Source organism: Geotrypetes seraphini, chromosome 4 (assembly GCF_902459505.1).
Source record: "Geotrypetes seraphini chromosome 4, aGeoSer1.1, whole genome shotgun sequence".
NCBI classification, from domain to species: domain Eukaryota; kingdom Metazoa; phylum Chordata; class Amphibia; order Gymnophiona; family Dermophiidae; genus Geotrypetes; species Geotrypetes seraphini.
This window is the reverse complement of record NC_047087.1, coordinates 119,116,603-119,143,933: the sequence shown is the minus strand read 5'-3', so window position 1 is coordinate 119,143,933 and position 27,331 is coordinate 119,116,603. Positions and strand designations below refer to the sequence as shown.

Here is a 27,331-nt window from a genome sequence, read left to right as displayed (position 1 = left end):
TAATGTACTCTATCCTATCACATCCTCCGGAAGCGCATTCCAGGTGTCCACCACCCTCAGAGAGAAGAAAAATTTCCTAGCATTGGTTCTAAACCTGTCCCCTTTCAATTTCTCCAAGTGCCCCATTGTTCTTGTAGTTCCCAATAGGCTAAAGAATCTGTCCCTTTCTATCTTCTCTATGCCCTTCATGATCTTGTAAGTCTCTATCTTGTAAGTCTCTATCATGTCTCCTCTGAGTCTTCGCTTCTCCAGGGTGAAGAGCCCCAGCCTTTCTAGCCTCTCTGCGTATGAAAGGTTTTCCATACCTTTTATCATTCTCGTCACTCTTCTCTGAACCCTCTCAAGTATCTCCATGACCTTCTTTAGGTATGGCGACCAATATTGGACACAGTACTCCAGATGTGATCGTACCATCGCGCGGTACAGCGGCATGATGACTTCCTTCGTTCTGGTTGTAATACCCTTCTTAATAATACCCAGCATTCTGTTTGCCTTCTTCGAGGCTGCTGCGCATTGTGCCGTTGACTTCATTGTTGTGTCCACCAGTATACCCAAGTCTCTTTCAAGGTTACTTCCCTCTAGTACTAATCCCCCCATTTGGTAGCTGAACATTGAGGGGTTTTTTCTCTATATGCATGACCTTGCATTTCCCTACATTGAAGTTTATCTGCTATTTATTCGCCCACTCCTCCAGTTTGTTCAGGTCCCTTTGTAGGTCCTCGCATTCTTCCGCAGTTCTAACCCTGCTACAGAGTTTAGTGTCATCCGCAAATTTTATAACTTCACACTTCGTCCCCGTTTCCAGGTCATTAATAAATACATTGAACAGCAGCGGTCCGAGTACCGACCCCTGCGGAACTCCACTTGTGACCCTCTTCTAGTCCGAGTAGTGACCCTTCACTCCAACCCTCTGCCTTCTGCCTGCCAACCAGTGTTTAACCCATCTGTGTACGTCCCCTTCCACCCCGTGGTTCCACAGCTTCCTAAGTAGCCGCTCATGGGGTACCTTGTCAAAGGCCTTTTGGAAGTTGAGGTAAATGATATCTACGGGTTCCCCTTTGTCCAACTGGCTGTTTACCCCCTCAAAGAAGTGCAGTAAGTTCGTTTGGCACGATTTTCCTTTGCAGAAGCCACGTTGGCTCGCTTTCATTAGCCCATTTTGTCGATATGCTCACAGATGCTGTCCTTTATCAGTGCTTCTATCATCTTGCCCGGAACTGATGTCAAACTTACCGGCCTGTAATTTCCCGGGTCTCCTCTTGACCCCTTTTTAAAAATAGGTGTAACATTTGCTATCTTCCAGTCCTCCGGGATCCCGCCAGTTTTCAATGATAGTTACAAACTCGTTGGAGTATTTCCGCTATTTCATTTCTTAGTTCTTTAGTACCCTAGGGTGGATTCCGTCAGGGCCTGGTGATTTGGCTTTTCAATCTATCTATCTGTTGGAGGACTTCCTCATGGCTCACCTCTATTGTCGACAGTTTTTCTTCTTGGTCTCCATGGAAGATCTCATCAGGTTCTGGTACACTGGATGTGTCCTTGCTTGTGAAGACTGACGAGAAGAACTTGTTTAACCTATCGGCTACCACTTTTTCCTCCTTTATCACTCCCTTTCTGTCTCCAACATCCAACGGTCATACTTCCTCTCTCGCCTGGCACAGGAGTGTAAATAGCGGATTTTCGGGTTCAGCCAGGGCAGGTATTTGGCATGCCTTAAGGAGCGTGAAGTGGGGGGGAGTAAGGGTATCTGGAACAGAGGTGAGAGTAGTATTATAGGAGGAGACAGCTTCATTTACAGACTGGTGTAGCATAGTGGTAGAGAGGAGGGATGAAACAGTGGTAGAGAGAGTGCAAGGGTCAATATCCTGAAGATTCCTAAACATATTGGTGGAGATTGGCCAGGTCTGGGAAGGTCTGGGGATGGGTTGAGAAAGTTATCAAATGTGGTCAGAGAGTGTAATAACTGTGGTGGAGAAATTTGTGATAGAGCAGTTAAAGGAGAGGACAAGATCAAGGCAGTGGCTGTTCTGGTGGGTAGGGATGGTGGAGCATAACTGAAGATTGAATGAGGATGTTAAGACTAGAAGCTTAGAAGCATAAGAATCAGAGGGATAATCAGAATGAATGATAAAATCACAAAGAATGAGGGAAGGAGACGAAGGTTCAAAAAAGAAGGAGAACCAGGAGTCAAAGTCAGTGAGAAAAGAAGAAAGGGACTTAGGGGGTTGGTAAATGACTGCTACATGGAGGGTAGAGGAGCAAGTAGATGGAATGGACTTGAAGAAAGAAAAGTACTAAGACAGAGGTGAAAGAAGGGGTTAAAATCTATGAGAGGACAAGAATAGTAGCCCAACACCACCTCTGCATCCAGCTGGGCAAGGCTTATGGGAGAAAAGGTAACCTCCATGACACAGGGCAGCAGCTGAAGTAGAGTCGTCAAGGTTGATCCAGGTCTCAGTTAGTGCAAGCAGTTGGAGAGATAACAAGGTCATGGATGTAGGGTAGGCAGGCTTGTTGGATATGAGTGGGCATTCCACATGGCACATGAGAAAAGCAGGGAAGGGGGGAGGAGGGGATCAAAAATAAGATTGGTGACACACATGAGTAGGATGAAAGGTCATTAGGGGGACCAGGATTAGGATTGATGTCTCCAGCGGAGAGCAAGAGAAAGAGCAGGAGAATACAGATGAGAATAGGAGAGATTTGGGGGCGGGTCTAGGGGAGTCCAGATTTTACTATAGCAAAATTTTAGCACACCTACCTATGCAGTGTTCTCCCCAGAAATTTTTTCCAGCCGGGTGGCATGAAAAAGTTGCCGGGCAGGATGGGGAAATTTGGTGGTGGGGAAAATTAAATTTGCACTATTTTTGTTTATTAATATTATTTTCCAATGCTCAATATGACTCCCTTTTTTAAGGGTTGACACTTAAGCAGTGTTCCAGTAGCATTTAAGCCAACCTTGTAAAAAAGTAATTCAAATCCTTTTATTCCGAATAACTACTGGCCAGTATCGAACCTTCCATTTCTTTCAAAGCTACCGTACTTGAGAGAGTGATATTCAACCAACTTCAAACTCATGTTGAATCAGTTAATGCTTTGCATCCCCGGTAATATGGTTTTTGTTTAAGACATAGCACAGACAGTAGTTCCTGCCTTAGGGCTCCTTATACAAAGCTGTGATAGCAATTCTGCCATAGCAAATGCACTGAAGCCCATAGGAATTGAATGGACTTTGGTGAATTTGCCATGGGAGAATTGCTACTGTGGCCTTGTAAAAGGGGCCCTTACTGCGTAAACTCCATAGTCACCTAGACCAGTGTTTCTCAACTTTTTCAAGTCAAGTACCCCCTAAGTCTAACAAATACCAACCAAGTACCCCAGCCCAAGTTCTGCCCCTTACCCCACCCCCATTTATAATAGTACTAATTGTAATGCAATTTCTTCCATTCATACACAATATAATCTTATTAATTCACAATGGTAACGACAATTTTAAAAAAAAAAAAACACAAAGCACACTGCAGAGAAAATGATAATTATCATTTATATTTGTTTTATTTTTCAAAGCGATCAAGGCAGAGGACTAAAATATGCAATGTTACCTCAGTAACAACCATAGTGCAAAATATAGATAGCAGATTATAAATTCTCAAAACTGAAACATTTCGATCACTGAATTGAAAATAAAATCATTTTTCCTACCTTTGTTGTCTAGTGATTTCATGAGTCTCTGGTTGCACTTCCTTCTGACTGTGTATCCAGTATTTATTTATTTCTGCTTCCTACACGCTTCCCCTCCTCGGACCTCATTCCTTACCCAAACAACATCTCTCTCTGTCCCTCCATGAATCCAGCTTTCCTTCCTATCTCCTCTACCCCTATTGGCAACATGTCTCCCTTTCTCTCCCTCCTCTGTTATGATCTTGCATCTCTCTGTTCTTCCTCAGGGTCTCTCCCCCCACCCCCCAGTCTCTTCACAGTCTGCACCTCCCATAGTCCAGCATCTGCCTCATGTCATAGAAAGATGATGGAAGATAAAGACCAAATGGCCCATCCAGTCTGCCCCTTTGGTCCAGGCCTCTGTCTCTCTGTTGCTTACAAATACCCTCCATCCCCAGCATTTGTTCTCCTTTCTTCCAGGTTTTTGTCTGACTCTCTCTCTCTCTCTCTCCTTCCTTCCTTCCTCCTTGATCCAGAATCTTTCCACCTCTCTGCAATCTCTTTCTCTCTTCCCTCTATACACCCCCAAGTTCAACATCTGTCCCCCCTCTCTTCTGCCTCCCTTTTGTTTCAGGTTTCTCCCTCTATCTTCCTTCTGCTAAATTTTCGAGTCCTCCCACCTTTGCTTCAGGTCGTTCTGTATCTCTCATTCTCACTGTCTTCCACCTCCCCAGGACCTGGTATATGCATCTCTCTCTCCTCGGTTCAGGGTGTTTCCCCTCTCTGCAGTCTCTTTCTCTCCCTCTATACCCGTCTAGTCCAGCATCTGCCCTGTCTTTCCCTTCCCTTTTGGTTTAAGTCTACTTCCCCACCCCTCCTCAAGGTTCTTTCTCCTCCTCTTCCATTCCCCACCCCCCTAATGTCCAGATCCAGCGACTCTGAAAAGTTTTTTTTAAGTTACTGATAAATTCATACGCCCTTTCCCCTGTAATATCAACCATAAACCCCCCCCCCAAACTCACTCACATTCTTCTTTCTGAAACTCCCCGAGCGTGGAAACATAATCAATTGTACCACAAAATCACCCTATACTGAGCAACAGATGCTCCTCTGAGCTCTTAACTCCTGCGCTGTAGTGTCCAACTTCTTTTTGATTTGAGTCAGGGTTGCCAAATACAAACTGTTTATTTATACACTGGACATATCCCAAAGAGGCTATTCTTTTGTTTTTATGCAATTTAAAAAGACATGGGGTATACACACAGCATCCCCCATTTGGGAAAAGAATAAAGTATAGTATACTTCCAATCCAAACAAAACATAACTTCCCCCCCCACACACACACACATATACACACCCAAAAAAATAGAGGAGCTCATGGAGTGGGGGAAGAGAGGTTATCTGCACAGTGAGAGGATAACTTACATGGATCGGCGGGTTCAACTCTAGAGAACTTTACAAAACCCACCGAACCGCTGAGGCTGTCCCACAGGATTAAATAAATGGGGTGGCTGACAGTTTCACTGCCATAGCTCCTCCTCCTCCTCCTCAATTATCTTCCATTCGACCCCTCTAATACAAAATAAAAAGGAAGTGGGGGGGGGGGGGTTGAACAGAATTAAAATAAATGCAGGATCGGACTTAGAAGTCAGCGGCCCATCAGTCTGCCTTAGAAGGCTTGCATTCCGTCTTCAGCTTATCTCCCTCTCCCTTTCCCTTACAACTTTCTTTTTGGCTTCCCTATGCTGTGAATTTCGACTTTTTTTTAACAAAACTGGTGAGAGATGGGAAAAAAAGACTGTACAAGAAAAATCTGTCCTGGCTTGGCAGTAAGTAACAGTGGGATCTGAATCGCCAGCGCATTCTCTCATTACATGAAGGCTGTCACCGCTCAGGGAAGGAAACACAGACGGTACAGTCGGCGGCAGCACGTGCACACACACAGACACCTACACACGCCTCTCACATTGATGAAAGCTACTGGTAAAAAAATAAATAAATAACTCACCGGTTCACCTCCAAACCTCCTCCCTCACTCTTCAGGCTCCTATCCCAGCTGTTGGCCATCCGCCCCAGGACCTCTCCACTCCACAGGTTGTAAATTAAGTGCTTCCAGTCGGCGCGGGTCTGTCCAAAGTTTTTTTGCTCTCCTCTTTGGCCATGGCGGGCTCGCTAGTGTTGGCGCTCTTCCCGTACCGACGGCGACACGGCTCTTTCTCAAAGTTGAAGCTCCTGCTGCGGTGCTGGAATTTTCATTGGCTCAGCTAGGGCACAACAGACCAATCACAAACGACCTCAGAGTTCTAAGGTCGTTTGTGATTGGTCTGTTGTGCTGCAGCTGAACCAATGAAAAAAAACCCTCAGCAATAGGCAGTCTGGACCCAGCCAAAAAGTAGCCCAATAAAACGGAGAGATTTGTGAGCTCTTGTAATGAGAATCGCTGTAGCTAGTACTGTCCCGTCAACTACCGTATTTTCACGCATATAACGCGCGCGTTATACGCGTTTTTACCTACCGCGCATACCCCTCGCGCGTTATATGCGTGAGCGCGGTATACAAAAGTTTTAAAACATAGTTCCCACCCCGCCCGACGCCCGATTCACCCCCCCAGCAGGACCGCTCGCACCCCCACCCCGAACGACCGCTCGCACGCGCTCCCACCCGCACCCGCATCCACGATCGGAGCAAGAGGGAGCCCACGCCCTCTTGCCCGGCCGACTCCCCGACGTCCGATACACCCCCCCCCCCCCCAGCAGGACCACTCGCACCCCCACCCCGAAGGACCGCCGACTTCCCGACAATATCGGGCCAGAAGGGAGCCCAAACCCTCCTGGCCACGGCGACCCCCTACCCCCACCCCGCACTACATTACGGGCAGGAGGGATCCCAGGCCCTCCTGCCCTCGACGCAAACCCCCCTCCCCCCCAACGACCGCCCCCCCCAAGAACCTCCGACCGCCCCCCCCCAGCCGACCCGCGATCCCCCTGGCGACCCCCACGACCCCCACACCCCCCTTCCCCGTACCTTTGGTAGTTGGCCGGACAGACGGGAGTCAAACCCGCCTGTCCGGCAGGCAGCCAACGAAGGAATGAGGCCGGATTGGCCCATCCATCCTAAAGCTCCGCCTACTGGTGGGGCCTAAGGCGCGTGGGCCAATCAGAATAGGCCCTGGAGCCTTAGGTCCCACCTGGGGGCGCGGCCTGAGGCACATGGGCCCAACCCGACCATGTGCCTCAGGCCGCGCCCCCAGGTGGGACCTAAGGCTCCAGGGCCTATTCTGATTGGCCCACGCGCCTTAGGCCCCACCAGTAGGCGGAGCTTTAGGATGGATGGGCCAATCCGGCCTCATTCCTTCGTTGGCTGCCTGCCGGACAGGCGGGTTTGGCTCCCGTCTGTCCGGCCAACTACCAAAGGTACGGGGAAGGGTGGTGGGGGGGTCGCCAGGGGGGTCGCGGCTCGGCTGGGGGGGCGGTCGGAGGTTCTTCGGGGGGGCGGTCGTTGGGGGGGAGGGGGGTTTGCGTCGAGGGCAGGAGGGCCTGGGATCCCTCCTGCCCGTAATATAGTGCGGGGTGGGGTTAGGGGGTCGCCGTGGCCAGGAGGGTTTGGGCTCCCTTCTGGCCCAACTACCAAAGGTACGGGGAAGGGGGGTGGGGGGGTCGTGGGGGTCACCAGGGGGGTCGCGGGTCGGCTGGGGGGGCGGTCGGAGGTTCTTGTGGGGGGCGGTCGTTGGGGGGAGGGGGGTTTGCGTCGAGGACAGGAGGGCCTGGGATCCCTCCTGCCCGTAATGTAGTGCGGGGTGGGGTTAGGGGGTCGCCGTGGCCAGGAGGATTTGGGCTCCCTCCTGGCCCGATATTGTTGGGGAGTCGGCGGTCCTTCGGGGGGAGGGATGTATCGGACGTCGGGGGGGGGGGGCATCAGGCTTTCAGGATGGGGACAGACCTTCAAGGGGGGACAGTGCACGGAAGTCAGGAGGGGTGAACGGAGAGTCGGGACAGCGCACGGAAAGTCAGGGCAGTGCACAGAAGTCAGGGGGGGTGAACGGAGAGTCGGGACAGCGCACGGAAAGTCAGGGCGGGCGAAAGGAGCGTCGGGCAGCATGCGCGGTATACCCGTGAGCGCGGTATACCAAAGTTTTTGTACATATCATCGTGATTTCTGCGCGCTATACCCGTGTGCGCGTTTTATACGGGTGCGCGTTATTTGCGTGAAAATACGGTAGATTTTGAAGGATAGTTGTGGTTTCAGTATTTAACAAGTGCCGTTACAGACTGTCTGTCTGAAATTCACAGCTGGGCGCTCATTTAAATTAGCTGGGCGGAGCGCCCGGCTAAAAGTCGCTAAGGAGAACACTGCTTTGGTTATTCATATAACATCCTAATTCCCATAACAAGGTGTCCTCCTATAACTGTCCCATAGCTTCCCATAGAAACTCCCAATTCACTCAGTCAAATAATTTTCAGCATCTATGGCTTCTAATAGTTTTTTCTTTCTCTGTTGCACTGACCAAATTTACTACAAGGACCATTTTACATTATTTTCTGTCTCCCATTTAAAAATCCCAATAGGTTCATATATTTGAGAGACAGGATCTCTTTAGCTAAATGAGCTGCTAAGATTTTTGCATAGAGCTAAACATCAACATTCAACAAGGATATAAGAACATAAGAAATGCCTGCACCGGATCAGACCTGGGGTCCATCTAGTCTGGCGATCCGCACACGCGGAGGCTCAGCCAGGCACACCCTGGCGAATACACTAGTCACTCGTATCCCTCAATGTCTTCTGCAAGAAGATGTGCGTCCAATTTTCCCTTAAATCCTAGAATGGTGGTTTCCTCCACCAGCTCTTTCGGGAGAGAGTTCCAGGCGTTCACCACTCGCTGTGTGAAGCAGAACTTTCTGATGTTTGTCTTGGCTGTGTCCCCTCTCAGCTTCAGGCCATGACCTCTGGTCCGAGACTGGGTTACATTTGCCAATGTGAATAACGCTGTTTCTTGCTCACCATCCTTTCCCCCTGCTGGTGAGCCACATATAGGGTGTGATCTTTCCCTGGCTTTTGCAGGAGCCATTCAGAAAGCCACTCAGCGCCAAGCAGCAGCACTAAAGCATGCTCCTGCTCAGTTCCACTCAGCAGCTGAAGCCAGAACTCGCGGCAGCGACTGACCAGGTTAGCAACGGGATAGGAGCGCGGAAAGCTTGCTCCTGCCCGCTACACCTCTGGACCACCAGGGATTCCAGTGGCAGAGGAGGTACGATGGACAGGGCAGGGAGGGGGACAGGGTGGAGAGCCTGGGAGGGAAGGGGGCTATGTGCAGTGCCTGGCAGGGAGAGGACTGGGTGCAGAGCCTGACGAGGGAGGGGCGCTGGGTGCAGATCCTGGCAGGTCACTTGAATATTAAGCCGCCCGACATATTCAAGTCAACCATTTTTCCTCTTTTTGGGGGGGGAGGGGGGAAGGATGTCTCGACTTAGATTCACATTGACTTATATTCGAGTATATACGGTACCTCTGCCCTTGTGGCACGTTCCACTCTAATATGTAGTTAGGTATAAATGTTTAAAAATTGTTCTCTAATTGCTACATCTGTATACAATATATGCTCTCCTTTCTCTTTCTCTTGTATATTGGCCATTATTGCCCTCTTAAAATTGAAATCATTCATATATGCAGATGACATTACAATTATCATCCTCATAACCTCCTTGACACAACAGACTGAACAATTCACCTCATCCGTTCTCACTATGATAGAACAATGGACTACACAATTCAAACTAAAACTAAACTCAGAAAAAACCAAACTTTTCCTCGCAAGTCCCAACCACAAACTAATGAATACCTCTCTGAAATTAAATGGGCTAACCTACCCAATCAATGCCACCACTAAAATCCTTGGAGTCATCCTGGATTGATGCTTGACTTTTGGAAGACCATACCAATGCTCAGGTTAAAAAATGCTTCTGCACCCTCTGGAAATGCCGCACCATCAAATACTACTTCGACTTCCTCTCCTTCAGATCGCTGGTCCAGTCTCTAATCTTAAGTACCTTAGACTACTGCAATATCATATATCTAGGATCCTTCAAGAAAACCATCAAACACCTGAGAATCATCCAGAATACTGCCGTCCGCCTCATTTATGGTCTCAAAAAGTCAGAACATGTAAGTCCATTCTACAGAAAACTCCACTGGCTGCCAATGGAGGCAAGGATCATCTTCAAATTCGCCTGCCTTTGCTTCAAAACCTTAACGGGTTCATCCCCGATCTACCTGTCGCACCATTTTGAGTTTCCAGGCACCACCTGCACATGTAGCGCCTACCTATTTGCCTTCCCCTCCCTGAAAGGCTGTGTCTATAAGAGATTCCTTGATAGAACACTGTCATTCCAAGCTGGCAAATGGAATAAATGTTTAACCACCCTCATTTCAAGTGCACCCTCCTACCAATCCTCCAGGAAATCTATTAAAACCTATCTCTTTGAAAAATTTCTCTGAACCCTCCCCACCTTGCTTATCACTGATATTACCTGCTGTACCTCTGACATATTTCCGGACTTTTCCTAACCTCCCTTGGGTCACCAATTTAATTTGAAATTTGTTACAAATGTACCTGACAATACTTTCTGTAACATCGCTGTATATGTACAGTCTCTTCCTCTGTAAACCGCTCTGAACTGCTTGTGGTATTGCGGTATACAAAAATAAAGTTATTATTATTATTATAATACAATTGCCTTGTCAACAGGTGGCTAGGCTTATTACTATGCTGATAAGCTTTTGTTTGAGACAAGTTGCATAATAGTTAACCTCATCTAATTTGAGGTCATACAGTCTCTTCCAAATTGCCTGGAGTTCCTGTTCCAACATCACTGTCCCCAGTATTTTATTGGCCCTTTCTAATTTAACTAGTTGCACCCCACATAGCAATTGTTCCCAAACCCACTTATGTTTTCTCTAGCTCCCACATGTGGAGCTCCACCCCCGTTGTCATTCTATTGGATATCCTATATTCACCTATTCACTCAACATCTGCTACTACTTCCTTGTTCCATTCAGTCACGAAAAGGTCTGTTTCCCCTGCTCTCCCGATTTCTGCAGTGAGAGCCATGCTGGTGTATGTTCATGTATCACATGGAGACCAATCTGCACCCCATGCACCAAGAATGGATAATGGAGTTTAGGGAGGGAAGGAACAGAAAGGGTGATAAGTTGGACACAAGGGATGGTGTGGAGGGGGGATAGAGATACTGGATAGGAGGGTAGTTTGGAAGAGAATGGGAAAGATGGTGAACCCTGGGGTGGTGGGGAAGGAGGGAGAGATGCTGGGTGAAAGGGTGGTTAAGAAAAGGAGAAATGGTGGTTCTGGGGATGGTGGGGTCCATCACTGCAGCTGTGGGGATGGAGACAAAAAAAAAAAAAAGGAAAAATGCCAGATCTCTGGGGGAGGGAAGGAAAATGGAAGGGGAGGACAGAGATGGAAGATGGATGGTTAGCATGAAGAAAGAAGGAGACCCTGGCAAACAAGTTATCAGAAGACAACCAGAGCCTGGGACCAACATAATTTGAATAATGATCAGACAACAAAAGGTAGAAAAAATAATTTTATTTTTTGTTTTGTGATTACAATGTGTCGGATTTGAAAAGTGTATCCTGCCAGAGCTGGTGTTAGACAGCAAACGTGAGCTAGGATTTAACAGAGAGAGGAAAAGTCTTTTTCGTTTGTTTATTTTGTTTACACTACTGCACCAGTGTGGGTAGGAGAGGGCAAAGGGGGTGAAGAGGCTATAAAATAAACCCACTAGGATGTTTGAAAAAAAACACCCAATTGGGCAGGAAAATCGAATCGAAAAATCGATTCAATAGGATAAATCGAATCAATTTTTTTTTCCTGAATCGGGCAGTACTACTGTAAACCTTAGATCTGGAGTAGATTCAGGCACCAGAGCATCCCATGAAGTCCTTTCCTAGGTATGGTACTATTTATCTCTTGTGTGTATAATGTACAGCGCTGTGTGCATCTGGTAGCGTTATAGAAATAATAAATAGTAGTAGTAGTAGTGCCTCTCTTGGAATGATCCAGTCCTGCTTCCATTGTCATGTCTTAGGCCTCCATAATAACCCTCCTGTCTCTGAACTCTAATCAATTCTGGAGTGGAGGAGTGGCCTAGTGGTTAGAGAAGCTGCCTCAGCACCCTGAGGAAGTGAGTTCCATTCCCACTGCAACCCCTTGTGACTCTGGGCAAGTCACTGAATACTTCATTGCCCCATGTAAACCACATAGAAAAAGCCCCTCCCCCTTTACCCTTCTGTTTCACCAGTCTATAAAAAGCTGCCTGACATAAACATTGAATATATTTATCTTCCTTGACACATCCCTTTCATTATCATGCATCCCCTGGTATCCCTTAACACCCTTCCACCAAGAATTGTAAAACTTCATAAGTGATATAGCAACTCCAGTCACCTATGACCATTGTCTATCAGAACTAGCAAATACTTGAGGGAAGCCCCCTTCCCTGAAGAAGACATTCATCTCTAACTCAGGTAAGTCTCCTATAGAAATAACAACTGGCCATCTTCGCCTGTCCACCACATTGATAATTCTCTTGTTTCAGCTATTTAGACCATTTGCATTCCATTCAGTTTCCCACATTAGATCCTTGTCCACCACATAAGAACATAAGCAATGCCTCTGCTGGGTCAAACCTGAGGTCCATCTTGCCCAGCAGTCCGCTCACGTGGCGGCCCAACAGGTCCAGGACCTGAGCAATAATCCTCTATTTATACCCTTCTATTCCCTTTTCCAGCAGGAAAATGTCCAATCCTCTCTTAAATCCCAGTACTGTATTCTGCCCTATAACGTCCTCTGGAAGCGCATTCCAAGTGTCCACCACACATTGGGTAAAGAAGAACTTCCTGGCATTTGTATTGAATCTGTCCCCTTTCAACTTTTCCGAATGCCCTCTTGTTCTTTTATTTTTTTGAAAGTTTGAAGAATCTGTCCCTCTCTACTCTCTCTATGCCCCTCATGATCTTATAAGTCTCTATCATATCCCCTCTAAGTCTTCTCTTCTCCAGGGAAAAGAGACCCAGTTTCTCCTCCTCCCATGCCTGACCCTCTTTTCACCCCCTAACCTGCCCAGCTCCTTCTAACTTCCCCATTCTCTTTTCCACTCGCTCCTGCACCAGGCTGAACTTCCCTTGGCCCCCTATTTCAGAATTGCATCCCTCAAGTTGTAACCATTTTCTTTTTCATCCTACCCATGCCACATGTCACTATAGACTTGGACTCTGAGCATACTGAACATGCTACTGCCATCTTGCCTTAGGGGCTGCTGGACTCACTTCAAACATCTCCAATAGCGAAGGTTCACCAACCTTCACTCCACAGACATCAACTGCTTCCCTGGGTTATTGGGGGGGTAACACACTCACTACTGTTTCCACTTTGCTTCTGAGCATGGAGAAATCAACCCACAGCTACATTGGAGCTCCTTCAGTATGCGACCATTTCTTCAGGCTGACATCACTTCCTTCTCAAACACAGTTGAATTTAACACAACTCCAAGACTCCATGCTTCATATACCAAGAATTATTCAATCCTGACATCAGTGTCCCACCAACATTATTGTAGTCCCCCACTTATAAAGACTGATGTCCTTTGTTTCAGAGAATGAAAGGACATTGTAAAATAAATGGACATCAAAAAGACAGATGAAATTTTATGTGGGCAAGTGCAAAGTATTGCACATAAGGCAAAATAATTCCTCATTTTACTTTTGTAATGCTAGGTTCCATTGCACTGCTTCACATTGTTCGAGGACTTGTGAGTAGTTATGTCCATTGACTAGCAGATGGAGATAGAAAATGTTGAACTGAGCTCTCCTATATCTACAGTATTTATTTCCTCAGCTCAGCACTTCAGTATTTTCTATCTCCAGCAGGCAGGTGGTCATTTCTAGCAGTTCTGGTAATAGTTGCTCTGGTCCAGACATTTAAGTGGCAGCATATTACATAAGCAAACAAGAGGCTGAGAAGATTTGGAACTGGACTATTGCTCACAACATATTCCTCAAAGCGTCTATATTCAAGGAGAGAAGAATTCTCTTGCCATCAAACTCAGCAGATTTCTCTGACCACATGAGTGGACGCTCAACTCCATGCTTTTGCATCAGATATTCTATCTTTGAGGGACTTCTCAAATAGACCTGTTTGCATCCCCCCACAATCACAAGCTGCCTCAATTCTGTTTCAGACACGCTCCACGATGTCTCCACAACTCTTCGCTTTTCTCCTGGATTGAATGCACAAATTCCTTTAAGTGTTTCCACTAATTCCTCTCATTCTCAAAATGCTAGTGAAGCTCAAATGAAAATCAGCCACCATGATCCTGATAGCCCCTCGGTGGCCCAGACAACTGTGGTTCTCCGTTCTACTTCAGTTCAATGTCAAGGAACCAATACTCCTGCTGATCTTTCCATCTCTTCTCACACAGAATCAAGGATCTCTTTTACATCCCAATCTACAGTCCTTGCGCCTGACAGCTTGGTACCTCTCAGGATGACCACAGCTGACACTGATCTTTCTGATCCTGTCCGGGTCATTTTGGATGCATCCAGAAAACCTATACAGCAGTGCTGCCAACAGAAGTAGACACGGTTTTCTACGTGGTATACTCTTCATCATCATGATGGTTCATCCTTCTCTATATCTTCAGTATTGGATTATGTTCTATACTAGTCTTATAGCCCGTTACATTAACGGGTGCTAGAATATATGTGCGTACTTCTGTCTTTATTTCTTTCTCTCTCTCCTTAGCCGCTTTCTGTATTTCTGTCTTTCTTTTTCCTCGGCTGTCCACCCATTCTCCCTTCCTTTTACCTTCCCTGTGTCCACCACCACCCCTTCACTGCTCCCCTTATCCAGCAGCAGCCCTTCTCCCTTTTTTTATCTTGCCCCCCCGTCCAGCAGCACCTCTTTCCTGCTCCCCCATCCAGCAGTAGGCCTCCTTTCCTTTTTCTCCCCCCGTCTCTTCCTCTGTCCAGCAGCACCCCTTACCTCGCGTCTGCCCTCTGCCGACAGCCGCCTCAAGCCGCCGCGGCCTGCAGCCGCCGACAGCCGCGGTGGCCTGTAGATGCCAAGAGCTGCCGCAACCGACATCCTCCGTGCCGCCTGAAGCCAACATCCACCTTGGGAGAGAGAGAGAGAGATATGCGTTGAAGCGCGCATGCACACTCCTACCTACGGGGACCTACAGCTCATGGAAAACGGGAACACGCTGGTAAGAGTGCGCATGCGTGCTTGGGCTTTTATTATATTAGATTTATCCAACAGGTCTTAAAACCACTTTAGTTAGCATTCATCTTAGTGCTATCGCTTTTCATGGGCCAGTCAACGGTAAACCTTTGACTGCTCATCCTCTTGTTTCCAGATTCATGAAAGGACTTTTCAGTATCAAACCACCTCCAGTGGTTTGGGACCTTAATGTTGTTCTGTCTAGACCAGTGGTTCTCAACCCTGTCCTAGGGGACCCCCCAGCCACTCGGGTTTTCAAGATATCCCTAATGAATATGCATGAGAGAGATTTGCATACCTGTCACTTCCTTTTTTTATTTTATAATATCTTTATTCATTTTTAAATCAAATAACAAGTGCACAAAAATGTATCATAAATTAATTCCAATATAGCACTGCAATATCTAACACATAAAATCTAATAGTATAAAAAACTCCCACCCACCCACCCTTCATCAAATTATCAACCAGAAAACATTATATTATATTATGTAATATATTATAAACATAGCATTTTAAATTTCACCCCAAATCCACCCTCCCCCTTGAGCGTGCTAGATAATTCTAAAAAAGAAAAGGAAAATATCATCACAATACTTTTCTAATGGCCCCCAAATCTTTGCAAAGTTATTATAGTTCCCTTTTTGTAACGCTATTGCTCTTTCCATCTTAAAAATATGGCATAACGAATTCCACCAGAATGTGTAATTAAGATTTTTGTGATTTTTCCAATTATTGGTAATATGTTGAATGGCAACCCCTGTATTAATTAATAAAAGTTTGTTGTTATGTGACGATATTTGACTCTTTTTCCTCATAGCCATTCCAAATAAAATAGTATCATAGGAAAGCACAACATGGTTTTTCAATAAATAATTTCACTTCCATTATATGCAAATCTCTCATATGCATATTCATTAGGGATATCTTGAAAACCTGACTGGCTGGGGGGTCCCCTAGGACAGTGGTTCCCAACCTTGTCCTGGAGGACCACAAGGCCAGTTGGGTTTTCAGGATAGCCCTAATGAATATGCATGGAGCAGATTTGCATGCCTGGCACCTCCATTATATGCAGATCTCTCTCATGCATATTCATTAGGGCTATCCTGAAAACCCGACTGGCCTGGTGGTCCTCCAGGACAGGGTTGGGAACCACTGCCCTAGGACAGGATGGTCTAGACTGATAAAGCCTCCTTTTGAACAAATGTCTTCGGCTCATCGTAATTCTAATCTCTATTATTTCTAATCATTGAGTGAGCGAGCTTCAAGTACTGGTGGCAGACACGCCTTTTACAGTGTTCCATCATGATAAAGTAGTGCTTCGCACCCATCCAAAATCCCTCTCAAAAGTAGTCACGGAATTTCACTTTAATCAATCCATTGTGCTTCCAATGTTTTTTGCCAAGCCTCATTCTCTAAATGGCTCTTCATACTTTGGACTGCAAACAAGCTTTGACTTATTACTTACAGCGGACTAAGCCATATAGAACATCTCCTCAATTGTTCATCTCCTTTGATCCTAACAGGTTGGGTCAGCCTATATCCAAGAAAACTATCTCCACTTGGTTGGCAGCCTGTATTGCCTTCTGTTATGCTCAGGCTGGGCTACAACTCGGGGGTCGTGTGACAGCATACAAAGTCCGAGCTATGGCAGCTTCAGTTGCTTTCTTACGTTCTACTCCAATTGATGAGATCTGTAAAACTGTTACTTGGTCCTCAATTCATACATTCAAGTCTAATTACTTTCTGGAATCTTATTCCATAAGGGATGGTCACTTCAGCCAAGCAGTATTGCAAAATCTATTTTCTTAATGGCCAACACTCCCTCCATCCCATTGTAGTAAGCTAGGGAGTCCCACATGTGAGACTATGCTGCCTGCTTGTTTTGGAATAAAGCACAGTTACTTACCGTAATGGGTGTTATCCAGGGACAGCAGGCAGATATTCTCACAACACACCCTCCTTCCCTGGTTGGCTTCTTAGCTTGCTTACAGAACTGAGGAATAGCGAGCCTATGTCAGGTGGGAAGGCACTCGCAAAGTTTCTAAAAACTTAAAGTTTTGGTACACTTTTAAAGTTGTCTGTACCAGGGCTCCATGGATGATGTCACCCTACATGTGAGAATATCTGGCTGCTGTCCCTGGATAACACCCATTATGGTACTTTTTGCCACCTCCCTAGTCTGAGTTAGAACAATTGAGAGAAAAAGCTGAAAGGATGCAGAAACATGAAAGACGATTAGAAACATGATGGCAGATAAAGGCCAAATGGCCCATACAGTCTGCCCATCCGCAGTAACCATTATCTCTTCCTCTTTCCAAGATCCCACAATCCTTGCATGAGGAAGAAATTTCTACTGCTTTTAGTTTCTTAATGTCCTCCAGCTCTGAACCCAGTGATACCTGAGCTATACAGAGCTGGTAGTAGTGCACCATTCCATGGAGACTCATTAGGATGTAGATAGCATCCCTAAGAGTTCCTAGGGATAGAGACCTAGCATCCCAAAGTGAGGTAATTCTATGACAACAGGTCCATTGCACTGCAGCCGCAAAGAGGTTCAGTGCTTTCTTACTATATGATTCATTTCACGAGTTAATAAGCTAACTGTAATGCAATCAAAAACTGCTTAGTAGAAACCTGATTTGGTATGCCTCATCTAGAGCTGGGGTGCACATTTATGCACCCAAATCCCATAGTGTACAACCCGAAAAGGGATGTGGGTCAGGGATGTTCTCAAAAGATAGTGTTACAGAATTCCGGGGATCCATGCCCAATCTGTGCATCAGGATTTCAATTTATCCTGGAGAGCCCTTTATAGAATAGAACTGAGCACTTATTCTTCCCAGTGCCTATTTTTCAGTGCCATTTACTGAATCCAGCCCAGAATGCTTCTGTCTATAATCTTGTTCATTTCCTATTTCATCTTCCCTTCATTTCCCAGGTGATGAACAGGTGCCTGGTATTGGCTCAAAAGGTAGACTCTACATGAACCGAGTTTTTCGAATCAGTGCTGATAAGATGTTTGAGCTGCTTTTTACCACCTCCCGCTTCATGCAGAAGTTTTACAAGTCCAGAGGCATATTTGGTAATGTAAGATTTGTTAATCTTTTTAGTTATGTTGTGTTATGTCTTTTTGGTACCTAGGGATTAGCTGTGTACACATGTATACATTACTTCCGAAGATCATGCTGTATAGTGCATAGGGTCAAAGTACTGGAGAGTTGTTAATTTTTAAACTGTGTCAAACAGAAGTGCTCCTCATATAGACAGTAAAATAGAGCAATTACTATCTTTTTATTCAGTAATTGAAAGTCACTTAGACACACCATTTAGTATATAATAGTCAATAACGTCTTTGCTGATGAATTGAATTTAAACCTTTTTTTGTGCTTTATGGGCTGACTGTATGGCTCACTTGTTGGGATACTGTATGAGTCCTAAAAAGTGATGGACGTATGGAAAAATAATTCTAACTAGATACATAACACTGAGGTCTACTTTAGGTTCCACCACTCAGGAAAAAGGATTTTGGGCCATTATGAATGACATTTTGAAATCATCAGCTTAGTGTGTAGCCATGATCAATAAAACAAATAGATTGTTAAAAATTATTTGGAAAAGAATAGAGAGCAAAACTGAACATGCCTCTATTTGTATCCATAGTATGACCATGCCTTTATGCAATTCTGTTCACACTACCTCAAAAAGATAGAACAGAACTAGAAATAGTATAGAGAAAGGTGGTCAATATGATGGAGAACTTGAAAATGGCTTTCTTATGAAGATTTGTTAAACAGATTAGGGCTTTTCAGCTGAGAGCGGATATGATATAGGTCTGTAAACCCGTTCTGGGCTCCTGGAAAGACAGACTATAAAAACGAACAAATAAATAAAATCAGAAGTAGGGTAAAACTAGATGATACAGAATGGTTATATAACCTTCCAAGCAGTACTAAAACTAGAAAATGCTCCAAGAAACTGATAGCTCATTTAAAACAAATCAAAGTTTATAAACTTAGTGCAGAATAAAGCTGTGGATTTAGTTGTCAAATGATGTGGTCAAAGGAGCTATCATAGCTAGTTTAAAGGAGATTCAGATTAGAGAAAGGCATGGGGACAAATTTTTCCCTGTCCCTGCAGGAACTCAATTTCCCCATTCCGTCCCCATGAGTTTTGTTGCTGTCCTTATCCCTGCCCCATTCCTGTAAGCTCTGCCTTAACTGCACAAGCCTCAAACACCTATGATTTTAAAGTGTTTGAGGCTTGTGCAGATGAGGACAGAGCTTACAGCAGGGGTGTCCAATGTCGGTCCTCGAGGGCCGCAGTCCAGTCGGGTTTTCAGGATTTCCCCAATGAATATGCATGAGATCTATTAGCATACAATGAAAGCAGTGCATGCATGCAAATAGACCTCATGTATATTCATTGGGGAAATCCTGAAAATCCGACTGGACTGCGGCCCTCGAGGACCGACATCGGACACCCCTGGCTTACAGGAACGGGGCAGGGACGGGAAAAGAACTCACCAGGACAGGAAAATGAGTTCCCGCGGGAACGGGGAAAATTTTGTCCCCATGTCATTCTCTAGTTCAGATGCATTCCTTAACTATCTAGATTTTGGAAAACCACTGTTTATCCCTGAGAGTGACCAATAAAGAATGGATCAACTCTTTGAATCCTGACCATTGTCAGAGTCAGGAAGCTGGCCCAGTACGTCTCATTTATCTTCTTTTGCCCTATGAAACAATTTTTTGTAGCTAATTGCCATGGATTCTTCCCCAGTACAATTGTTATGCCTTTTATATATTGAACAAGGCATAGTTTGACAAATGACTATTAAATACTTATTTAAAGATATGATACAGCATATAAGGGTAAATTTATAAAATTAGATGCTAACATTTAGGTACCAGTATGAGCATAAACGTTTAGCATAGTTTCAGATATGTACATAAATGCCAAAAATTTGTCCAAATGCTATTCTGTTGCAGGTAACTTATTGAATACTATAAGTTACACATGTATCTCTGGCATTTAGGTACACACAAGTACACCAGCTCTATGGGTGGTGTTTAAGCACTTGCCCCTAACAGCCTGCAAGCATTTATGCCTGATTATGATAGTGTTCTATAAAGGAAAGTAGTTACCATATATACTCGAATATAGAATGAGATTTTTGGGCCAATAAATGGGGGTCTCGTCCTATATTCGGGCCATCACCCCCTCCCGTCCCAGCCAATACATTTTTTTTAAACCCCCCCCCCCCACACACACACACACACACGTACCTTTTCTGTTATCCCCAGTGGTCCAGTGGTGTATGGGCAGGACCGTGCTCCTGCCCGCACCTCCTTCTGGGCACGGGGCTAACCAATCGTGGCGCACAGGCATGCAGGAGCGAACTTCTCAAGCTCTCATGCGGCCCTGTGCCACTAGCTGAATGGCTGCCGCCAGTTCTCATGAGACTTGCGGGACCTAGTGGCGCAGGGCCGCGCAGGAACTCGAGAAACTTGCGCCTGTGCACCACGAGCCCCAAGCCCGGAAGGAGGTGTGCAGGGCAGGAGTGTGGTCCTGCCCATACTCCGCTGGACCACCAAGGATAACAGAAAAGGTATGTGGGGGGGAGGGGGATTAAAAAAAATATTTGTATTGGCCGGGACAGGAGATGAGAGGGATCTCTCCTGTCCTGGCCTACCACTAAACCACCAGAGGTGAAAGAGGAGATGATACAGGGTGCAGGGCCTAGCAGGGAGGGGGGGACAGGGTGCAATGCAGAGCCTGGCAAGTTGTGAGGGGGGCTGGCTGCATAGCCTGGTAGGACATGGAGGGAAGGGGGCTGGGTGCATAGCCTTACAGGACATGGCACTTGAATATTAAGCCCCCGTCTTATATTCGAGTCAACCATTTTGCCTCCTTTGGGGTGGAAATGGGGGGTCTTGACTTATATTCGGATCGACTTACATTCGAGTATATACGGTACTTACTTTTCTTTATAAAATAAGCACTTAAGTATAGGCACACTTATAGAATTATCCCCTCAGTTTTTTCATCTGAATGTGAAAAAAATTGTAGCAATCACTGGTTTGAATTTCTGTATTTATTTGAATGCTTAGGCTTGACATTATCTTCCTGGGAGATGGAACCCACTGGGAATCAGATGAGATCATTGACCTACACTATAACGCTTCACAACCCAATTATTGGAAAATTCTCAAGAGCAACAGACAAGCAGGTATTTGGTGCTCTGATTGAAGCAATAATGCTATTTAGTAATGGCTGAAATAGCAGTGAGTGTTGAAGGTTAGCAATGATCTGCATTGGGAGAACTGTTTTGGGGTTCCTGCACTGGAGTAATACATGCCTAATAGAATTACAGCTATTGTATATTTAGTCACTTTCCAGTTCTCAGATCAGAACAGTGTGCTATGTCATAACAGAGAAAATATAACCCTGCCTATATTTTGTAGCTCTCATATGGAATCATACATATTGTAACCAGGTTTGTTTGTATTATAATATAGCAAATCCTTACTTTCAAAAGAGGTTTCAGTAAGTTGTAAACTGGACCCATAGAAGAGAAAGAGCTTGTTTAAAAATTGAATTCTATTTAAACTGTATCTTCTTTTTATTGGTAGATCTTATATAAAGAGAGCCAGGAAGGTCAGTATTTTCTAATAGAGACACAAGTGATCACACATGATGTCCCTTACCATGATTACTTCTACAGTCAGCACAGATACCACATCATTCGCATGTCTAAACACAGATGCAGACTGCGGTGAGTTATTAGAGATCATTATTTGCATATTCTTTATTTTCAAACATGTGCATACAGTCATTCACAATGGCTTGCAAAATCTGCTGATTGTGATCAATGCATTTCCGAATCTTGTCCAGATGAGAGAGGAATTGAGGAAGTAATTTCTGTTGGTTGGCTGGAAGAGATTTGAATTGCTTGTCTGTTCAGTTCATGAATATTAGTGCTTAATGGCCGCTATTCACTCCCACCAAATTGACAAATTCCCTTTCCACCTAGTTAAGTCAACACTGGAGATTTAACAATATGAATGAATTAAACCTTGTGTGGACATTTTATTTAGCCATGATGTTCCAAGTTTTCCTTTTCTCCTTGTCCTACTAATTCTCTTTATATGTTCTGCTGACCGTTAGTCATTTATCCTCCCCTTTTCTCTTCCTCTGTTGTTCCAGTCTCTCACTGCATCTATGACATATTGCATTATTGTATACTAGTCTTTAAGCCCGTTACATTAACGGGTGCTAGAACATATGTGTGTGTGTCTGTCTTTATTTCTTTCTCTCTCTCTCCTTAGCCGCTTTTTTTCTTTCTGCCTTTCTTTTTCCTTGGCTGTCCATCACCACCCTTTGCCTGCTCCCCCTGTCCATTTTCCCTTCCTTTTACCTCCCCTGTGTCCACCACCACCCCTTCACTGCTCTCCTTATGCAGCAGCAGCCCTTCTCCCTTTGTTTTACCTCCCCCCTGTCCAGCAGCACCTCTTTCCTTCTCCCCCTGTCCAACATTAGTCCTTCGTTCCTTTTCTTCAACCCCCTGTCCATCAGCATCTCTTTCGTTCTCCCCCTGTGCAACAGGTGCTAGAGTAGACGACTGTTTTTTTTTTCCTTTCTCTCTCTGTGCTTGGATGCTGTCTGTCTGTCATTCTTTCTGTCTGTGTCTCTATCTTGCGCCATGCCTGCCTATCTCTCTGTGGCCCCCTTCTCTTCCCCGGCATGATTGGTGTGTGCCCCCAGAACACCCTTCCCCCCAAAGCAGCCCCGTTTCCCAATGCCCCTGCCCCCTTTTGTGCCATGCCTGCCTGCTCCGTGGCCCCTTTCTGTTTCCCCCCTATGATTGCTGTCTGGCCCAGGAAACCCCTCACCCCAAAGTAGCCCCCTTTCCCTCTCCCCTTGTTGAGCCATGCCTGCCTGTTCTGTGATCCCCTGCCCATGACTGCTATGTGCCCCCAGCACACCCCTACCCCCAAAGCAGCCCCTTTCCCTCTTCCCCTGCTTGCCTGCCATGCCTGCCTGCTCCCTGTGCATCAGCATCAGCATTTCCCTCCCCCTCACCTGTTCCTTCGTAGCAGCATGGAGATAAAACGGCTCCCTTAGTTCTTTGCTGGATTTTTTTTTAAGTTTAAAGATGCCTACGCGGCTCCTCTCACGATCCGGCCTGCGTCGGAAGCCTTCTCTGACACAGGCCGGGATCGTGAGAGGAGCCACGGCGGCAGTTTTAAACTTAAAAAAAAAAAATGCAGCGAACTAAGGGAGCCGTTTTCAAAGCCGCCGCCGCGGCTCCTCTCATGAGCTGCACTTATATTATGTCGGAAGATGAGAGAGGAGCCGCGGCGACGGCGGCAGATTTCAAATTAAAATAATTTATGCGGCCAGCCGGCTCCCTCGAAACCCTCCCCCCCTTTCCCTTCCCGCGGTCCGTCTGACTGCGTTGTTCTCTCCCTCATTCTCAAACCGTCCGTGCCAGCTGAAGTGGGAGTGGGGGGGACTCAGCACCGGCTGGGCGACTCGAGCCGCCGGCCCCCAGGAGCTCGAGGCCGACGGCGGACATGGCTTGCGTTGCCGAGTTTGGTGACGTACAACCCGCGCATGCGCACTAAAAAAAACCCGACAGATCAGGGAACACGTTTTTTTTAGTGCGCATGCGCGGCCTAGCATTTTATTATATTAGATTGCCAGCAAAAACAAAAGTAACAAATCTGTCAAAACAGTGAACATTAAAACAAATCCAAATTCTGGAGAGCATTGTGAAAGATGCATTTCGGAAGGTATGGATTATACATCAGGGTCATGCATATGATTTACTTCCTTTCTATGAAACAATCAAAGTGATTTATATATTACAGAGGTACTTCTTCTGTTCTTAATGGCCTCACAATCTTTTGTACTTGGGTCAATGGAGGGTTAAGTAACTTGCCCAAAATTACAAGAAGCTGCAGTGGGAATCCAAACATAGGTGAATAAGAACATAAGAATAGCCTTACTGGATCAGACCAATGGTTTATGATTTATTGATTTATTTATATCCCTCCTTTTCCCAAAGCGGGTTACAAAATTACATCCATATTCATCATTACAACAAATATAACAATACATCACAAATTACAAACAATAAAATTAAATGGGCTACCAGCGCCTCACAATCTTTTCACAACCCACAGTCAAGCTCCGTATTTCATCTGACAAAAGAGGTGCCTTTTTAATAGTCGAAAGGTATGAGCCTAAGAATATCCAGCAGAGAGTGCCATATCAGAATAAGTTCATCAGAAAGCCTGCTAGGACTTTCACTGAGAAGTGGAGTCCTAGTCCTGCAAGGTATGCACATTATCAGCCTAGGAGAAACCAGAGTTATTTCCCTAGGGATTTCCTGCCCAACCCCCCTGCTCCTAGGAGAGAGGGATGGGGCTATAACACACGTAAAAGCAGAGCCCTGAATCACAGTGGGGGGAGCAGGGACAGAGGTGGAGCTGACGAACCAAGGCAAAGGCACAACCAGCAGCCTAGCAAATAAGCAGATGAGGAGAGAAGTCTCTCTCCTCAACTTCACAGTAGCGAGGACATAGAGATGGCAGAGGACTTCCCTAGCCTGACCCCAGCTGCTGCTGAGAAAGCTATGGCAATGGACACAACTGAAGGGTGTCTGGAAGCTGACTATAACCCAGACAGAATGGAGGTTAGTCCATAAGCTAAAGGAGAGCCAAGAATCTGTCTCACTAAACTGCGTTTGGGTGCTGGCTCTCTGTAACTAGAGCCCAGGTGTCACTGATTAGGGAGAGAAGGAAAACCTCTCCGTTTCACTCTGGGACTGCCCCGGAGGTTGTGGTTTGCTAAAGGGACTGTATCTATGATAGTGTGAAGCCTCTGTGTTAAAGCCTTTGTAAACCTAACAGCTTATCTGATGCCCTGCTGTGCTCAGTAGGCTGAAAAGCTCAGCTGATGCTAATGAGCCTAGGAGTCTGCTCTGGAAACTAGACACCTTACCCAGCTAGATTAGCTGGAAAGCCTGGAACTTTATTTCTAAAGTTTGCCACTTCATTTATCTGCTTTGTGATGCAGTTTGTTTTCATTGTTTGGAAGTTTATTTTCATGGCATTTCTGTTTATTTGAACCCTGGTGAAGAGGACTATCTTTAAAGCAGAGAAAGTCCAGGGAACTGGAACTGTATGCCATCCTTGGTGCTCAAGCCATTCTAACAACTGTATGCGATTTTTGTTTTATGCTTAATTTTTGCATTCCATGAGGGTGGCTGAAAGTATTCAGACTAGAGATTGACATGGGGAAAAAATCTGTCCCCATCACCGCCCCGTCCCCGGCCCACCATCCTCTGCACCACCCCGTCACTGCCGTTCCCTTCACCACCCCATCACCTTCACCGCCCCGTCACTGCCACTGCCATCCCATTCACCGCCCCGTCACCGTCCCTGCAGTATCCATATAAGCCTTAGTACTGTAATATTTAGCTTATTCCTTTCTTATAAATCAAAGTTCCTGCTGCTGAACTAGAGAAAGAGATGTTCAGCTGGCAGGGCTTTGTTTATAGATTTTTATCAACACAACTAATATACTACTTTATCCTAAAGCAAAAAATAAATAAATAGAATTTTTTTTCTACCTTTGTTGTCTGGTTTCTGCTTTCCACATCTTCTCATTCAATTCCTTCCATCCACTGTGTGTCTTCTCTCTGCGTCTTCCATTTGCTGTTACTGTGCCTCTCCCTTCACCCCCCCAATTGGTCTAGCACCCATCTTCTTCCCTCTGCTCCCCCATAGTCTTGTATCTGTCTTCTTCCCTTCCAGCGTCTTCTCCCCACTCTGTCTTCCACATTTCCCTTCAGGGTCTGTTCTTCTCTACCCTCTTTCAATGTCTGTTCTATTCCTTTCCACCACCACCCTTCCCTCCCTCCTTTACCATCTGTTCCTTTCTACCACCTTTCAGCTCCTCTCGCGTGGCCTATCTATCTACCTCCCTTCCGCTTATTTTCGTGGCATGTTACAATGTAATTTGTGCAAGCCACTAGAGCCTGCGAGCTCAGTCCCTGTCCCATCCCCACAAATCATCTCGCGTTTGTGTTCCTATTTTCCCCATTTCTAATATCTCCCCTATGTATCTGGCATTGCCCCCCCCCCGTGTCCATATACCATCCCCATGGCATGTCCCCTTTATGTCTCTGTCCCTATGCCCCATGCACATAATTTCCCCTCTTTCTGTTTTCTGTTACCTTCCTGTGTCCAGATTTCCCCTATCTTCCTCTTCCATACCAGTGTATCTCTTCTTTTCAACCCAATCTAGTTTCTTTCCCTCTTTCTTCCCCCCCCCCTGCTTCCAGCATCTGGTTCACCTGCCTGTCTTCCCCTTTCTTACCCTCTTCATCCCCTTGGCCCAGAATTTTTTTTCCTTTAACTCCCTCCTTCCTAGTTTGAGCCGGGAACACACGCGATCGCGCGGTCCAGCAGCCCCCACCCGCCCAACTGCAGCGTTTAGCCATCTCCCTCCCTTCATCTCACCTTAGTTTGCAGGCTTTCTTTTTCGGTGACCCGCACGCTTTCAAAGAGCCGCGCACACGCAGCTGCTCAGTGTTCAATCTTCTGCTCTGACGCAACCGGAAACAGGAAGTTGCAGCAGAGGAGAAGATTGAACAACTCCAGCAGCTGCATGTGCGCGGCTCTTTGAAAGTGTGCGGGTTGCTGAAATAGAAAGCCTGCAAACTAAGGTGAGGTGGAGGGAGGGAGATGGCTAAATGCTGCGGTCGGGCGGGTGGGGGCTGCGGGGACCGCGCGATCCTTGATGCCTCACTGCGGAGACAAGACCATTCACCGCTCCACGGGGTGGTGAATGGCCTTGTCCCCATCCCTGCAGCGACTGCTATTTTTCTTTCCCCGTTTCGGCGGGTTACTTGCGGCTAGCCGTGGGTAACAACCACCGTGTCATTCTCTAATTCAGACCCCCTGTTCAATAAAGCCTAAGTATGTGAATTTGAACAAACCTGAATCATGTCTCCTTTTTGGCAAAGTATCTCAGTGTGGCCTGGCATAGGCAGGTGCCTAGGTCTATTTTACCTGAAAAGCCTTCCTCTTTCCTGGGGAAGCCACGCCGACAGGTCAGGATTCGGCACAGCTAAGCCGCCTGCCGGTCAGAGCAGGAGATAGCTGTGTGACACCATCTATCTCTGGAAGCCCACCTGCTCTTTACCTGGGCAGAACATCATTTGCAGGCACTCTCAGCAGCGCATGTAGTGGGAGTGGACAATGTACAAGCAGACTTCCTCAGTAGTCAGACTTTGTCAGCATCAGCATTTCAAGCCATTGTTCGCCGCTGGAGCTGACTGCAGTTTGACCCCCATGGAGA

General features: G+C 46.1%; 1 protein-coding gene across 5 annotated transcripts in view; it reads left to right on the top strand.

Moving 5' to 3' along the window:
* The window catches only part of GRAMD1C (GRAM domain containing 1C), a 304,544-nt gene that overhangs the window by 224,216 nt on the left and 52,997 nt on the right, over positions 1-27,331 (top strand). For all 5 annotated transcript variants that reach the window (XM_033941944.1, XM_033941942.1, XM_033941943.1 and 2 more), the window contains 3 exons: positions 17,898-18,041; positions 21,070-21,188; positions 21,592-21,734. In XM_033941944.1, coding sequence (XP_033797835.1) covers positions 17,898-18,041; positions 21,070-21,188; positions 21,592-21,734 — 406 coding nt within the window. The remainder of the gene's footprint in view (positions 1-17,897; positions 18,042-21,069; positions 21,189-21,591; positions 21,735-27,331) is intronic.